The sequence below is a fragment of the Cyrtonyx montezumae genome, unplaced genomic scaffold (genome assembly GCF_038088225.1).
Source record: "Cyrtonyx montezumae isolate F1298 unplaced genomic scaffold, pur_monq_1.0 scaffold_3, whole genome shotgun sequence".
In the NCBI taxonomy this organism is placed as follows: Eukaryota; Metazoa; Chordata; class Aves; order Galliformes; family Odontophoridae; genus Cyrtonyx; species Cyrtonyx montezumae.
In genome coordinates this window covers 67,579,662-67,597,789 of record NW_027072034.1, presented here as the reverse complement: position 1 = coordinate 67,597,789, position 18,128 = coordinate 67,579,662, and the positions used below count along the sequence as shown (strand labels likewise).

General features: G+C 34.4%; 1 protein-coding gene across 1 annotated transcript in view; it reads right to left on the bottom strand.

The window, feature by feature from the left end:
• The window catches only part of ROBO2 (roundabout guidance receptor 2), a 407,749-nt gene that overhangs the window by 41,849 nt on the left and 347,772 nt on the right, over positions 1-18,128 (bottom strand). The window contains exons 10-14 of the mRNA XM_065741855.1: positions 17,636-17,717; positions 16,966-17,131; positions 15,148-15,314; positions 10,844-10,965; positions 3,736-3,967 (exon numbers count right to left, since the gene is read on the bottom strand). Of these exons, the coding sequence (XP_065597927.1) occupies positions 3,736-3,967; positions 10,844-10,965; positions 15,148-15,314; positions 16,966-17,131; positions 17,636-17,717 (769 nt within the window). The remainder of the gene's footprint in view (positions 1-3,735; positions 3,968-10,843; positions 10,966-15,147; positions 15,315-16,965; positions 17,132-17,635; positions 17,718-18,128) is intronic.

Here is an 18,128-nt window from a genome sequence, read left to right as displayed (position 1 = left end):
AGAAAGAGAAAAAGAGAAAGAGAAAAAGAGAAAGAGAAAGAGGAGAAGAGAAAGAGGAGAAGAGAAAGAGAAGAAAAAAATAAACCTAATAGAAAGAGTCTAGGGAAGCGTAAACTAATATAGGAAGCATATAGTGATAACTTGCCAGGACAGTTTTTCTGCCCCCAGCAGATCCTGTTCCAGGGTGACTTTTTTTTTAATAATTTTACTGAAATTTTCTTCCAAGTATTTCTCACCACTTTTAATATGATCTTAAAACATTTAAAATGAAATATTTAAGCTTATGTTGAAGAATAACAGCAGATTTTCTACCAGAATGCAAAAAACCTCTCCCCGTTTCAGTTTCGAATCTATCTGCCTTCTGGTTTTAGGCATCTCATTTTGTGTGGCTCCCTGACCCAATCTGCTCATCGAGATCATTCCTGCACAGAGAGGACTCTAACTGCTACGTTCTGAGGGCTCCAGGACTCTAGCTGTATCTTCCCCAAACGTGTGGACCACATCTCTCTGAAAAGCAGACAAAGTTTCTGGTAACCTTGTATTTATGTCTCATGGGTTTAATACAACCAGACACAGCCACAGATACCAGGAGAATGAGCCTTCCCCAGTCACTGCAGATTTACAGGATGCACATTTTGACAACTACATTGTAGGTACAGGTTCAGCTGCAAAGCAAATAGTGCTAGGTAGAAAGAGTTCTGGAGAGGAGAAATGGACCTATATTGTGGACAGTTTGACTCTTGACCAACTCAAGTAAATGAGAAGGTGACCTTGGGCTACACCTTGCCATCATGCAAAGCATAAAACTGTTGAACTCCAAAGTCGCATTGTGCATTTTATGGCAAATGAAATAATTTGCCACAGATTAAAAAATAAAAGGCCTTAAAGATATTGTGTAACAACAAAACCAAGAATAACTATGTTTGCAATATTAATCAGAAAAACATTTTTCATAGAAACAATAATAATAAAAATGGCAAAACTTAACACTGTATATATATATATATATATATATTAACGGAACATTGTACTGAAATGTATATACTTTCATCATTATAAAGGACATTCAGGTATACTTATTTTATGTACAAGTACTGGGGAACATGTGGGAAGGAAGAAGAGAGAGTAAATGCTAAATAATATATAAGATGAATACCTTCCTCTATCACTGAAAAAAATAAAAGCACACTGCAATGATTTGCATTTGAATTTAAACTGCATGAATATTCTAGTTAATATTCTGTGTGTGGTTTCTTTTTGGTTTTGGAGGAGATATGGTTAAGTTTTAGGCAAAATTAAATCACAACTGGTGAATGTAGCTGCAAGTATCACTTTAAGAGCTGTGGTAAGGCAAGCATGAATTGATTGCTGTTGCAATACAGCAACTGATAAAACTAAGGAGACCTCCATTACCAACTGTCATATTTTTGAGGTGACAAACAATGTGCAGAACAAATACTACTCCATAAAGATATTCCAGAAGAGATTTAAAATGGTGTGAGTAACTGAAAGGATTATCATCTGTCTTCATAGCAAGAGTGAACAAAGAAGTGAAAATTAAAAAAAACCAAAATGTTCTATTTAGCAATTATGTTTGTAGGCACACATATGTATATAACAGTTCTTCTTCCTCTTTCTATGATAATATCACTTTGTAAGCTGGCACCATGATATAAATTAAGCCACTTGTCTGACACTGCTGCAGTTATTAAATAGACCACATTGAAAAATAACATTTTTAAAGCTGTTTTCTCATTTCCCTTGCAGCTAGCTTGAGGAGAACACCTTGCCTGCTTCTTGACAGGTCAATTATTCCAGTGCTCAGCTTCTTCTTACAGATATGAAAGAACCCAAATCGCTGCTCATCTCTTCAGAGGCAGCCAAACAGAATTCCATTTATTACCTTCACAAGGCCAAAGAGGTAGGAGATGAATGGATACTGAACTCTGACAAATGCCTGATCCAGAGGAAAAGTTTAACTGTAGCAAAATTGATTTTTGGAGCTAGGACTCAGAAGTAACATTGCATGTAAAATTAAATCCAGCAGAAGGCTACCACTGTGTCCTGATTGTACTTAGCCTTTACCTGGGTTCTTCATTTTGATCTTGCAAAACACTTCAAACATGCATATCACTCTTCCAAATTATTTTCTAAAAATAGTACAACTGACATTTAAAAAAAGTCAAGTCCAAAAAAGCTCATTTTTGAAATGGAACCACAGGCTACACAGAAAGCGTGGTACCTTTAAATAAGACTGCCATTTCTCTTTATTGGATGAGGAGCAAACCACAGTTATTAAACATTTAGTTAATGCTATTTTTGAAATACATGAACACCAGTATGATTACATAGCTTATATTAGGAGCAAAAGGAAATATCTCTGGTAGGGCATCTAGTGAATTTTTTAGTTTTCTCATGGAAGTACATAATTTTATCACCCAAACAAGTATAAGAATTTTATACAGGGGCTGACACTTGACTTGCAATAACAGTACACGTTACAAGCTGCTTTTTTGAAAGAGAGAATTGTAAACAGGCTAAGGTTATACTAATCTACAAAGCAGATACTCATTTGTTAGTAATACATAAAAATAGGTAAGAAAAGTTATAAAAATATTCACAATGTGGAAAATTCCAGTGGCTTTAAAGTACAGCGTTACCTGACAGGCAGTATGAGGAGATGAGGTTCAAGAAAGAAAATTCTTCATCTATTTTATAGAAATATCTTTTTCAGTAGTTTTTTATTATTACTTTTTGAGCTTGGTTTAGACTGCTGCTGACTTGTTTAGGCTTTATGGTTTGAAAAAAAGAAATTGGAAACAGAAATTATCAAATTCTAAACTTGACTTGAGCAATGCCTTCCTCCATGTTGTAGGACACTGAATTTCCACATCTATAAAGTAGTGGCAGCAACCAAGTTATCCTCAGGACATCTTATTCTGGTCAATAATCTTAACAAATTAAAAATTGAGTCCTTCTGGGAAGTAAAAAGTGCTTGACAATCAGCACTAAATTAAACCTCAGGAGACTAGTGCAAGTGATTAAGATACATCTTCAGTAGGACTGAAAGAGTGCACTCAAAACCCATGAAAGCCACATAAGCACTTAGAAGCATCACTGGTATTTCTTCTGCTTTGAAAGTAATCAGTGTTACAAAGTGGGAAGATGAATCCTCACTTTTGTCATCATTCCTCTTTTATAGCTGAATAACTCCAGGAAAAAGTTATTTTAGATAGTTTTTTTGTTCACCAGGAGAAAAGGATAGAAGTTACATATCTCACCTCAGCCTCTTTTTCATAAAAAAACCCTGTCTCTTTACTTTTTCATAAAAAAAAACATGTTCCACCTACATTTAAATGGTACTTAAGAAAACTGTCCAAACAACTAAACAGGACAGTTTGATTAACTCTGCTGGCAGAGACAATGGAGTGGTATGCCTTTCAAACTAGAGTTTATTTTCAAAGTACAGACCAAAGTCTTTTATTGCAACAACACTGTTTGAAAAAGAATGGCTGCTGTGTACACTTTTTTAGAAGACTCAAAGCCGTGTGCACATAAGGAGCAGGTAGAAGAACGTAGAACCAGCCAAATGCTTTCTCCTGGAATACTTATAGCACAGAACTGAATATGATGCACAATTCTAATGATGATGACATATTTAACAAACAGAAATCATATGGAGCTGAATGAAAGCATGCATAAAATAATCAAATGATATTTGACTATTTTACTAACCTTCCTCTGTGGTACGAGCAGACTTTGATTCACTGTCCATTCCTTGAAATTCATTGAAGTAAGGGCGGACTTTGATTTCGTAAGTGACTCCTTTTTTCAAGTTGACTAGAACAGCACTTCGCTCTGTTGGGACTTTGACCTCCAAATTCTGCCATACAGCTGGAGATGGTAGCCCAGATGTTTGGCGATACATGACTCGGTAGCCCTGAATAAACTGCGATTGGCGGTCAACCTAGAAGTGGCATTAAATATGACACTGAACATATCAGAGTAACCAAACATTTTGAAAAGAAAGAAAAACTTTTGCCTAGAATACTTTTGTCCTCATGAAAAAGAAAAAAATAACAATCATCTGTGCTGATTTTTCATCTGAAATTTAAAAATCACACTGCCTTCTTGTATGCCACTATTAATCGTCTCTAAAGGAACATTCTTCTCACATTACTTGTTATAGAACATTTATTTCTGTTTTACTTTCTGCAGCTATGTATATCATGACAAACATCATCTTAAGTCATGAAACAAGCTCTCATCCCTGCTACAAATCGAAAAAAGAGAACTTTGGCATAATGCTTACTGCATGTAAACTTATTATGGACATCTTGGCTACTGATGTGCTGAAATATGAGAAGAAAGGAAAAACAAATTCTTTTCAGAAGAGGACAAGTCTTTGAAGAAGCCCTATGTGCTTTCAGTTAGTTCATTACTTGGCTTACAGCTCATCTTTTCATGAGATGCTCAGGAAAGTAAAATAAACATAAGACAGATGCAGAGAAAACAACATCCAAGAACATGTGCTGTTTCTTGTGTTTGTAGTCTAAACAGTCTCTTTACATCCTGGGATTGTGATGTACTCAATCCATCAGATGGAGATGGAATGTAGTTTTTGTTTTATACTCTAACTGTTGCTAGGCAGACACAATTCAGGATTGGGATCATACACAGAAGTTTAACAATTCTAAACTATTATAGTAGAATAATTTATTTGAAGGAAAACCTTAAAATGTGTTTCATCTGGGAGTGGTTGCATGCATCTTTTCTCTTGAGAACGAACAAACAAAAAAAAACAGAATACCTTGAACTAGTGATTTGAGTTTGTTACCATGTAAAAACAGTCAAAACAACAATCAGCTTTTTACCCATCAGGTAAAATCAAACCAAATAGAGCTGCTTTTGCAGTTGTCAATTAAGGAGCCAAAGAAAAAGCAACCAAATAACAAGACTATATGACTACAAGTTTGGTACATTTCTGTGTTGTATCTAAGATTCAACAAGTAGGGTTTCCTTTCTGTTCTTGACAGTTTGCTAGCTCAAAGGTATTTCAGAATTAAAGGTACATTTGTTTGACTTATCTTAAGAAGAAATGAATTTCAGGCTGAAAGCACAAACCAGGGTCTATTACACTTTCCCTATAATCTTGTTTATTGAGTCATTCAGAAGGGATGCAGATTCTTAAGACATTAAAAAGCAGGGCAAGCAAGAAGAAGGCTTTATTTGTGAGAGCAAAGCAGAAATGTCTTTCATCAAAACTGTCACTGTTAAAAATCTTGCAACATATGTTACAACAACATTAAGCTTGCATTTTATAAACTTCTCTACATTCACTTTAAGTGAATTTATGCACTGAAAGAGGGATATAACTCACAATAATAGCTTGTTAATACCAAAAGAATCAAGCTGTGTTTTTAAGAAGAACATTAGGCAGCTGTTTCCAGATGAAGGGAGTCTGTAAATCAGAGTAAATTGTTTTTATCCATGTTTGACTTTCATTAATTAAATGTTTTACGGACATAAAGACCTTGTGAACCTCATGTTTACTAAAAAATTCAGTAAGAATACCAATTTCATATACGTTGTAGTACAGATTCTAAATCTACCTTACAATCTGAGGCTATGATGTTTAATAATTAAACACTGTTTAGTTTTTGCCCAGCTCCTGTATGAGAAGTTATGCTGAAAGACAGTATAAATGTTTTAGAACTTTCCACTTAGTCTTTGATACGCTTTTAAGCTCTACTGACTTCTGTGCAGTGGGGAAGATTTGAAAATTTAGAACTAAACTTAATGGTAACTGCTAGTTGCCATGAAATGGTATAAGAAGTGTTTTGTATGACATCAAAGGTAAATACACCTACTAACTCACAGAAAGCTGTACACAGGGATTTCACTAAATTAATCTTCAGTCTGTCACACTTTCTTATCTGCTTACACCTAATATTCAAATTATCCATACACCTCTCCCTATCTATTAAGTTCTTTAGAAGAAAGTCTAAACATAAGCAATATGAAAACAATACAGTATAACTCTGCTGCCGACAGTCTGAGTGGGTACTTGAAAATACTATTCATTTTTAAAGCTTTCTATAAACATCTGGTTGTATTCAATATCAAGGAGGATAATAATGTGTCCCTAATGCCCAACTGCAGTTAGTTGAAACAAGAGGCACTCTTCCTAAGGTCCCATTTTTGGGAAGCTGCTCAGGGGTCACTTCACTTATTAAGCAAGGCAGATTTTTCACTCTTTTTGGAATATTCTGAATAGCACAAAAATACTTCTGGATAATTACATAGATTAACTGGAGATATAAGTGAGGTATATATATAGCTGTAGATATAGGTATATGTGAGGAAAATAAAGTGTATTTCACATAAATACGTAGATACCTATTCATACATATGCATTTATGGATATACATAGAAAACAATCTTATACTAATACAAAGCTTGTAACTTAATCTTTTCCTCTTCTTACATGTAATTGCACGTCCCTACAGCAGTAGGCCACTAAAAGTGTGCTTGGCATTAAAGAATGGAATTTGGTTTTGCTAACCATCAAGTAACTGTAGTATAGATATATACAGTTTATATATATTATTATAGCATAGATTAGTACACAGGTAGGTAGAGTTGCAGAAACATGCACCATGATTTGATGAAATAATTTAATAGTCCTAGTTATTCTCCTTTCTTTCTCTCTCTCTCTCTTTTAACGGTTTGTACTTCTTCTTACAAAACACTTAGCATTATCACAGAGATTGCAAGAATTTTCTCTGCTGAGTACTGAGATCATAGAATATTTCCAGTCTTTCTTTGATACTCTTAGCTGCTTTAGAATTTCTAGGAGCAGTGGTAGAGTCCCCTCATCAAAAGAGAGCTGTGACAGTTGCTATTCTAAAGACATTTTCTGCCTCAGAAGATAGATGGCAGAAAATGCAAATGTTCCTTTAAAAGGCAGAAGACAGCAGTTACTGGATGGGTTCTGTTCAGTGCTGGCTCAATGCTTCAAGGCAGCCTACAAGCATAATTGGTCTTCTGTGCTCTCTCTCTTTTTGATGAATATATAGTGCAGGAGGTATCTATAAAGCTGACGGTAGCTCTCCATCTCTGCAGAATACAAAGCTCTTTTTTACCCTGCAAGTTCAAGCCTGCAAATATCACAACTGAGCATAAGACAGGTTCAGTGACTGATCACTCAGTAAGCTATTTGCTTATTTAAAAGGAAAAAAAAAAGGGGGGGGGGGAACCCTCATAATGCTGCTTATGCTGCAAATATACTTCCTTTCAGGAAATCTAGCCAATCCACACCCTCAAGATATTTTGCTCTTGAGTATGTAAGCTTTCACTCCAAAATATCCCAAGAAGAACTCTGCTCCCAAGTCAGCACACACAGCAATTCTCCATCTGTACACATCATCTTTCACACTGTGCTGAGCTCACTGGTATGCACTACATTGGGCTTACATGGCTGTAGCCTGTGGGAAGCCCATGTGGGACCTATTAGGGAAGGACGGCATCCCATGGGAGGGACCCCACGTGGAGTAGGGGCAGAGAGTGACTGTGGAGGAGTGGCAGAGATGAAGCATTACAGACTGACTCCAGTCCATTCCCTTTTTGTCTGTGCTGCTCAAGGGGATGAGGTAGAAGAGGCTGGATGTTGGAGGGAGGTGGTTTTAGTTTGCTTTGAATTCTCACTGCTCTGGTCTGTTATCAACAAGCAATAAATTGCATTAATCTCCCTACACTGAGTCTCTTCTGCCCATGGTGGTAATCAGTCAGTGATCTTCCTGCTTTTATGCCAATCTACAAGCTTTTATTTTTAATCATATTTTTCTGTCTTTGTTCTGTTGATGAGGGGGAGTCAGAAAGCAGCATAGTGGAGTGGAGCTACATATTGAGGTTAAATCACCACGCAGACTCACAGTGATCTCAAAAAATTCAAACAGCTCTAGTATTTATCTAACTACATCATCAAGACAAAGGGTGATGCTACACTGGAATACTGTCCAGTAGGCTCAACTCAACCTTCCAGTGAAGCACAGTCACTTAAAATCAATGTCAAATTAAACAACAGAGGCAAATAAATTATCCTTCTGCATGGTAGCCTCAAAATTCCTGTAAGGCAGTTGGGATTTCAGAGCACCAATTATTTTGCCACACTGAAGAACTGATTTTTTTCCTGATTATGCCACAGGGCTCCCGCATAATGCTAGGAAACTTCTCACATTTGGCCACTAATTAAACTCTCAGTTTAATGTTCAGAGTGAGAAAACTGAAGCTAGCAGTGCTGAGCTATAGTTGAGGTTAGCTAAAAAAGTGCTTTGAGTACACATTATGTTGTAACAATGAAAAAAATATTTGATAGAAATAAAAATAAATCAAGCCAGAGGTTTAAAATTAGGTAACAGTGGGTATACCTGATATGCAACAAATATCTCTGCACCTTGTCTATCTATATTTGTAAGGTTGAGATAATTACACATTTTTATCTTTCTGATGATAAATTCAGTATTATTTGTGAAGAACCCAAATGTTATAGTTGAGCACATGAGACATATTACATACGTAGACATACATTTTTTATCCAGTGCTGGATTTCAGTGGTATGAATTTCTTAAGATCTGGTGAACACAGTGAATAAAGAGGATAAAAAGAAATTCTGAACAGCTTTATGAAGAATAGATACTGTATGCAACCAGATAATTATATGTGCACTTAGGCACACAAGGGATAAATTTATGTGACAGTGACAACCTAGTTTCTGATACTTCTTAACACTGACTTTGAAAGTTTAACCTTTTAAAACAGATTAAATATGTGTGCATATATTTAGATATTTTATTTCTAAAAAATTTAATATTGCAAAACAGAAGCAGAGAATTATTCATGAAATTTTAAAGCCAAATTAAAAAAAGAAATACAGAAGGAAAACCAAAAACATCTGAGAAAGAATGCTGTTAATTTGCTCCAGAAATTCAGTAACAGAGGAAGTTTCTTGGCATTTATTCTTTGAATTGCAGGTCAATACAGAAAATCCTATGACTTTCAGTGCACTTCTGTCCTTCTGTATCTTAGCTACACTATCCAACCACTTTATATGCACAGAATGGATTTTATTCACTGGATGGAGTGGCTGCCTTCCTATGGTTAATTAGCTGGTTTTGTTCTGGTTGCTGTTAAGTTTCTAATGAGCTGTTCCAGAGACTTTTTTTTGTGTCCTTTCCTCCCTCAGGCAATTCCAAAACATCTCTGCAGAGGTCTATTCAATTGTCAGATGGCATAGGGTCACTGCTTTGAGGGATCTTTCCAATGAGCTGATACCCTTGATATCCTTAATAACATACCTTAACTTACCATATACTCTTTGCTCATTAGTAGTTCAGTAGAGGCACCAAGAGACTCTCCAACCATAGTATTTCAATATAATACAATGAAAGCTATTACTATTATTATAAAACTGAATTCCATTTATAAAAAGGGAGCAAACCTATAAAATCGTGCTTCTGCTATCTCTATTTGGAGAGATTTGAAGATTTTAAGGATTTGAAGAAGCACCACATGGATGTCATCCAAGTTTATAATTACTGGTTGCCAACACTCAAACTTTCTAACCTATTGAACCATCTGCTTGGGCAAAAAGACTTTATGCAAAGGTAACTGGACAAGAAAGTCTGTCCTGGAGTTATTTAGATGGAAGAGGCAGAATTTTTAGAAGGACAAGCTGAGTGTTAATATCAAAGACAAAATGCAATGACACATTTTCTAAATAATCTTCTAAGGGAGACTAATATATGCACGTCTCTATTAATTTTTAATTTGGCCCCCTTACCACTGAAATATGTTGAAACAAGGATGGCCACCATAAACACATCTGAGGTGTGTAAAAATAACATTAATATCTGTAATGCACAACGTATCACCATATTTATATCCTATTGTATAATCCTTTGTACACATTAAACTCTTAGCAGTATTACCTGAAGAAGAAAACCCCTGAGTATTGTAAATATCCCTTTTGCAGAATTCATTCTATACAATGCAACTGTTACAGTGATGGGCATTGCAATGTTATTTATCTCACTTTTATAACCATGACTTTCCTTCCTCTGGGGTGCATGTTCCAAAAGCAAAGCCCTCATCTGTGGCATGGAGTGCCCTAGGAACAATCTCTTTCTAAGAGATTATAAGAGAAACATAGAATTTTGAAAGCCATATACTATATCTTAACTTCTCAGAAATTCTACCCTGCAGTTTGTTCCCTCAAATAGATAAGTTAAGTACTGCCACAGAGACTTTCTGGTCTTCTATAATGAAAGGAAGTTCACTGATTGAGGGAAAGGCGTATACTAGAATACCAGATGCTACCCATGGATTAGACATCAGCATAACATGTTGCCTACTTTTCAACAAGTGCTCTATAGAAAGCTTTTTCTGTATGTTAAGGTCACCAAATAATAGAACATTGCCCAGAAGTCTCCATGCTTTGAAGTGGGAAGTATTTTTTATACAACATTTTAAGGATTATATTTATCCACAGTTATGAATCTACAGATCAATTACCCTTAGATTATGGTGTTAAACATAATTCATTTTCATAATAATTTTCTAATTAGATATCTAGCTCCCTTTAAGCTGAGTGCATAAGTCCTTCAATCTGCCTGATATGAAGGAGAAAAGGAAAAGATCATTTCATCAATACACATTCCTGTATGACATTAGTTAGCTGAAATAAAGACTAGAGCTTTTTGGTACAGTAAAAAAACATAGGGACAAATAGGCAAAGAAAGGTAAAGAAATAGGTAAAGAAAGGTGATTATATTGAAAGCCTTACTGTCCAGGTAACTTGAACTGTTGTGGGTGTCAACACAACAGGGTTATGCAGTCGTACAATGACATCTCCCAGTTCCTTCTGGACTTGCCTGTGATCCACACCTTGTGCTGGTGGACTGATATCTGCCAGGCCAAACAAACACATGAAAGCATTATTTTAATGAGAAGACACACATGGCAATTGGAATGACTGAATAGCTTAATTACTTGACTTTAACAACCTCTTACAGCAGTGTCTTTAAAACAATAGAGGGCTAAGCTTCAAATGTGAACTCCCAAACATACCAAGTAAATTCACACAAATCATTCACCTTTGGAAATCTTGAAATATATATACATTAAAATGAGTATTCAGAGTTGACTATACAGATCCAGTAAGTGATGAGAGAGACTCGATATTCTCAATATTCACTAGTTCTGTAATGTTCTTATAACAATAATGTCAGCCAGATATTTGGAACCAAACTGACTAGTATACTTTAAGAAAATGAACAGATTTTTTCAATTTCTTTAGAGCATACATGATACTTAATTATTATTATTATTCATTATATTATAATATAATATTATTATTAGTTTCTAAGCTGTCACTAAACTTTCCCTCCTCATATACCATAGACACAAGAAACCAAACACTAGGAATAGCATTTTCTTCTTCAAAGTGAATTTTCCCTTTACAGACATGGATAATGAAATTGAATGCAAATATGAAAAATAATAATTTATTAAATCAAAACGATTGTGATCTCATGAAATGACAAATATATATATATATATATACACACTTTACCACAGAGAATTTCTTTTCAAGATTATGCTAAAGACTCCTTCAAAGAGGAGGGAAAAATTATTTCTTCTAGTAAAAATAGGAAGGAATTGGATCACTTAATATTAAGGTCCATGGAAAACTATGATTCCATCTCCAAGCATACCATGTGTGGCACTAGTACCTAGTTCTTAAAGATCACATTTGGTTATTGCATTGTGATACACTAAAGGAAGCTGTATTACCTTTCATAAACAGGAACGGCAAATATAAAACACGTGTCAGAAAATGAAGGAAGAAATGTTCAATGTGAATATATTCAGTATGTCTTTTTAGTGGTAATTCCCAGATATCACCATTTTCTGTTACACTGCATCAAAAGAATGTCGGGCTATAGCTATTAATTAGACAATACATCACTGCATCTCCTTTCCCTCTACTGTAGACAGAGATGAAGGTAATTTCTAGGAGGTATTGAAGTATGGACATATTCAGTGGCTCCTTCAAAGGTCTTACAATGCCACTCCTGGCATTGTATGCTAGTTGTCTATCTGTAGATAGACATGCCTAGTAGATATACATATATTGATTATTTCTGCTTCAATTCGTTGTTAATTTGTCCAGAAAGACAAAAGCACAGATTTTACTCTAAAAACCCTGATATGTTCTGGCCTGCCTACACGTTTGTGAATTCTGCTTGGTTTTCTCATGGGACTCATTAGCCAAAACCACTTTCCCTCTTTCTGGATCAATCAAATGTACTCAGGGAAGAAAAAATACACTTAAGTCCACTTTTTCCACTTTGAAGGACTTTGGGTATGTATGTTGTATGTGACTTTTTTTTTTTTTTAATCTTCTAAATATTACTGAGAACAAATAATAATGCTTATCTATCAAATTATGTCTATTCATATACATAGACTGAGAAACAGAGAGATCCAATAAAATAAATCCAAGACAGCAACTCAAGACTGGTCTGTAGATTGATCATTTATGCTACTATTGATAAAAAGCTATGATCCTTGATATAAATTATCCACAGCTATCAGTGCCTATATTTTAAGTTAAATTATCCTACAGTAAACAACCAGCCCAATACTTAAATTGCCTTAGTGGATACGTCATTTCTACATGGTGTTCCTGTATGAACTATATTTTACCATAGAAAGAAATATCTCAAAATCAAGGGAATAACATGGGTTAATACCAGTAAGAAATGAATATCAAGATGCACATATGGAATTTTGTTTATTCATATGAACATTTGGAAACACATATACATAGGATGTTCACAGTGTAATGTCATGAAATGAAATCATCACATTTCTAGGATACTTCTGGTGGGACAGCAGTTGATTTACCCATTAGCAAATTGTCAAGACATAAAAAAAACTATGACTTATGGTAATCAAAATTTAGAAGTCTCTAAAAATTAAATTGGTTGTATATTTTCTCTAACTTCTCTTTTACAGCTTCCAGTGAACTTCCTACTAGTAGTTAGTAATTTAAATTGCAGGGATAGGATTATACACGGTTTCACATACGATCATAGTTTCCTTCAGGTGTTTTTTTTAACGTATGATCTGGTCTGCTAATAATCCAATCAATAAATCATATCTTTTCCTAGAGCAATTACTGATTTCTCTGTCCTTATTTGACACAAGTCATTTAAGGTAAGCTTTTTAAAAGCCTCTGATTGTCTACTTCTAGTTCACTAATGAAAATATAAAATTATACTACTTGCTTTTCACGATGCTTATTACCAGGAAATAAAATGCCAGATATCAAAGCTGCCACAGACACCTGTTGCAGATTAATATTATATAGTGCTGTTATAGCTGCTTCTCTCTTCCTAAATGGTCGCCATGAACAGGCTTTCTAGTGTGTGTCAGCTTCCTCTGTCAGCCTGAATTGAATTCAGGCATAATTAGAAATCACATCAAAACATTATGCTAATTTTCAATTGATTTTATGATTTAATTTCATTAAACTGGAGTTACCAAAGAAGCTATAAATCCTGTACATGTTTTAGTGTGCTTGACTGCTAAACAGCTTCTGGAAATGGAAGCTGCAACACATGCTGTAGCTAATTAAAAGACATGTTTTTACAGAAATCAAATTGCTTGTCAGTATGTCAGATAAAAAGTCTTCACTTGACATTCAAATGCCAAATAAAGTTGTATTTTTAACTAAGTGATAAGTTCTGCAGACTAAAGGCTGGTGCAAAGAAAAGCATAATTCATCTTATCGTAATGGGAGAGTAAGAAAGAAGAAAACTTGTGATGCTCCATGGACAGTCAAGCCATGGAATCCCTCCTCAACTTATTCCTTCAGCTGTTCAGAAAAAAAGCTCTTTCTCCTTTTACAGCAATGTTTTTTATTTATTACATGTTATTATTATTTTGATGAGGTAATTATTAAGGACAGATTTATTCAGGAATAGACTGGGTTGACAGGCTGGATGTGGTGGCTATGTGATAAAGAAACCATGTTACTCATTTATTTCTTTTCACCCAGGACCTACAAAGAACATAGTTCCAATAACATGTGCTCGAGATGCACAGGATGCACAGGCTCTCCCACACACTAGAAAACAGGGATAGATAATCTCACTGTACAGTAACTCTGAAATGAGTTATTACTTTGGAGTTGAAGAAATTATGATTTAAAAAAAAATCAATTCCTGTACTCCAACCTGCTTAATGCAAAAGTACATTCTTGAATGAAGTATTCAAGAAATACGCTGTTAAAGTCAAAAAAACCAACAAACCATACTGTGAAGAGAAATTTGTTTGTGGCAGTTACACTAGGTTAGAGCTGAGTGTAACATGAACAGGATTAATAGTCATCAGGCCCTCTGGAAACAAAACATGGAGGAACACAGATATCAACTATATCACTAACCTACAGATAAGAGTTTTCCCTTCAGTCTTCCCTTATGGCTTATTATTCAGTAAATTACGAATGTAAAAATTGAGAAATGTTGATATAATTTGAAGATCTATACATTTCTCAGAATAGCTTTGAAGTTCTCTTATCATACAGATGTCTTAATTTATATGAATAACCTGCACAAATGTTGGAACAGATTTACCAATATACTATGGACATTTTTTGCAGTTCTTATATTAAAACTAATGCTAAACATGATGTTTGTCTGTCTGATTTTTGTACTTATTAAGTCAGTGAAACTCTGATTGATATCAGAGATTAATTAAAGATAGAAAAGAGACAGTAAGGATATAACAAAAGAGAGCACATGTTCACTAAAGTTTGTGGGTTTTTTTGCTTTTAGTGGAAACTGAGCAACAAGAAGCATACCAACATGCTACAACCTGCAAATTAAAAATGTTCCAAGGCAAGCTATCTTTAGCTTTCTCCTAAATTCCAGATTAATAAAGCAATCATTGGACTGTTACATTGTATTCAAGATTCCTTCAGTCAGAATGATAATATAAAATGGCCAAAACTAATGGTCAACCTTCAGTTTCTTTTTTCTATTTTAGCTCAAGCATGTAAGCCGTAATAATTGATATTACCTTGAGTTCGGACAGGATCTGACATAGGGCTGGGATCACTCAGACCTTGTGAATTGATAGCTCTCACCATAAACAGGTAGATTGTATTGGGACGCAGTCCTCTCACAGTGTAGAGAGTAGTCTTCACATGGTTAGCCACTGTTTGCCAACTATTGCTCACAGATTGACTACAATAAGAAAATGGTTGAAGATTATAGACTAAAGCATGACAAAACATGGAAAAGGAGCTACAGGAAAAAAAGTAGTAAGAACTAGGCAAAAATAAAAAGATTTCGTAGTTTCACTTAATCAAGACAAGATTAAAAAAATGACAGAACTTTCAAAAGTACTTTTCCTTTCATTAAAAGCAAAAGCTTTTTCTATTCTCTAACAAATACCAAATGCAAATGCAAAAGGAAAGTGTGGAAAGCAGTAAAGGAAATTTGAATGATAAATAGGCCAGTCCTGAATATAAACTTTAGAAAAAAATGTTAGAAGAATAAGTTTCTATATTACCAAGTAAATAATGTCAATAGCAGTCATTAGGAAAAAAAATACTTGAACTAAATTCATAATCTATGTTAACAAAAAATTTTCTGAAAATATTGTAAATGATGAAAACTATATGAATATTCTATCACTATATTTTCATTTGAATGGTAATATAATAAGATTATAATCCACTCTATGAAGAGATTTCAGCTGTGACTGTTAAAACTGCTTTTAATAAAAATCCCTGGCTTCTGTAAAAGTTTTTGATGATGTGCCATTAAAGCTTATCCAAGGTGAAATATTATGAAAGTTTATAGGCAAAATTTGATTTGTTGTATAGAATTTAAAATATATATATATCTTAAAGGAAAAAAAAAGAAACTTCTAGATCCATTTTGTTTCTACTGTTTCATTCATTTAATGCATTAAGAATACAAGTCCTAGAACAAAATCAACAATCTACACACACAGTAATGATATAATTTGCATATTAACATATGCAGATAAAGCATTATCACTATGTTGTTTTAAATTTACAAGCATATAATTTTGATAAATTATTGCTAGAATATTAATTAAAAGATAAACTATTATTGGTTATTTGCTGAATATGTTGATGCAGGAAAGCATGTAAGAATGTGCACATACATATGCAGAATACTACTCTTATAATATGCATGAGGGATACAGCTCATGCTTAAACAAACTTGCTGAACTGGGGCCCAGGAGTTCTTTCCTACCACGCATTAAGAGCTGCTGTGTGGAACAGAACAGCTGGATCCTCTTCAGCCTCAGGCTGCATGATGAAATCCTGAATTATGAGCACCAGCCTTTTCAGTTAAAAGTTTTATTCCATCTAGAACAGTCAAACACAGAAATTTGAAGTGCTCTAACTATTTAATAGGCGCTGTTCTAACAAGAACAGGGATTCAAGTATGCAGAGACATTTAAAGACTATCCATTTGTTTTCAGTTTGTTTGTATTACAACAGTGTAAGTAACTCAAGCCCAAATGGTTTGAAATGCAACATTCCCATGGTGATCGTTAGAACTAAGGGAAAAGTAACAAATGGGTGCATGAGCGCATTGTCCATTTACGTTTCTGTTAACCTGAAGAAAAAGTTAAATGCTTCACTATTTAACGATTGAAGAAAATAAAAAAAAATAAAAAATAAAAAACACTTAAAGAGTAAGAATCAGTACCTGCCATTGGAGCTAAATATTTTACTGAACTTTTAATGATATGTGGAGAAACCAAAGGAACACCACAATACCAGAAGAACAGCTGGTACTAGGATTTAAGCAAAATTAGGAAGGAAGGAGATTAAAAGTAGAATAATTCACATACCTAAAAGCCTCAATGATGTATGCACTAGCTGGTAGACTTCCAGGGGACCCTGGTTGCCAGGACAGGGTGACACTGTTTTTAGTAACATCAGTGACCTGAGGCTTGGATGGTGGCCCAGGGAGGTCATTTATGTCATAATTTTTACTGATTGTTGCTCCACCCAACTCTGCAAGAAGCAGATGTAAAATAATTACTTTTTGTTTTCAATTAGATAATCTGATCAAAGTAGAAGGTTAAAAGGAAAAGCATGCCAAATATCTGCAATATCAGCTTAATCAGTGCTTTTCATTTGTTAAGAACTAAGTCAACTACTGGTATATACATATATATTTTTTTTTTATGAAGAACTATTATTTTTTAGATACACATTATAGGAAAAAAAGACACATCTCAAAAGTTTATATATTAAAAAAAAACAGTAACAAAAAACCCCATAAAATACATAAAATCAATAAAAAAAATTACATAAAATGCCCAAACATCAGCTACTAGAAGGCTGAGAAAATTCCTATATCCGGAATTGGTCCCAGTGCTGGTAGTGAAGAAACCAAGCCTTCTCACTTAAAACCTTCTCTATTTCAAACCCAGAATTTCTAGAAGAGATTATTTAACTTACATGGCTTTACTTTCATTTTGAGCCATCTCAAAATGGCCCCTGGATATTGCTTACCTGTCACATCCAGAACAGCACTCCATGATGTCTCCCCACTTGAACTTGTAGCAACACAAGTGTAAGTTCCAGTATCAGACAGCTAGACATTAAGAACATTTAAAGGCAATTTTTACCTTTGGAATCATATGGCAGAATTTATTCTAATTTTCTTTTCCTAGATAATTATTGGATACTTATTTTACACTCCACAGCTGCCTAGAAGACACCAGACTTCTAAACATATTAATTTTACGGTGGCTTACTTTCAGAGGACTAAAATAACATTATTTGAATTTAATACTTTTCTAATTCTAATTTTCATTTTCTTAATTGTATCAATAAAGTATTAAGTGCTCCAGAATTAATATGTCGATCTTTTTATTGTTCAAGAAGTTGAAATCAACTAACAATACAATTCTTAAAGGATGATAACTCACAGTTAATTATCCCACAATGACACAGAGATACTCTAGTCTCAGGAAGGGTGTTCCATCATCTTATGGTTTTATGA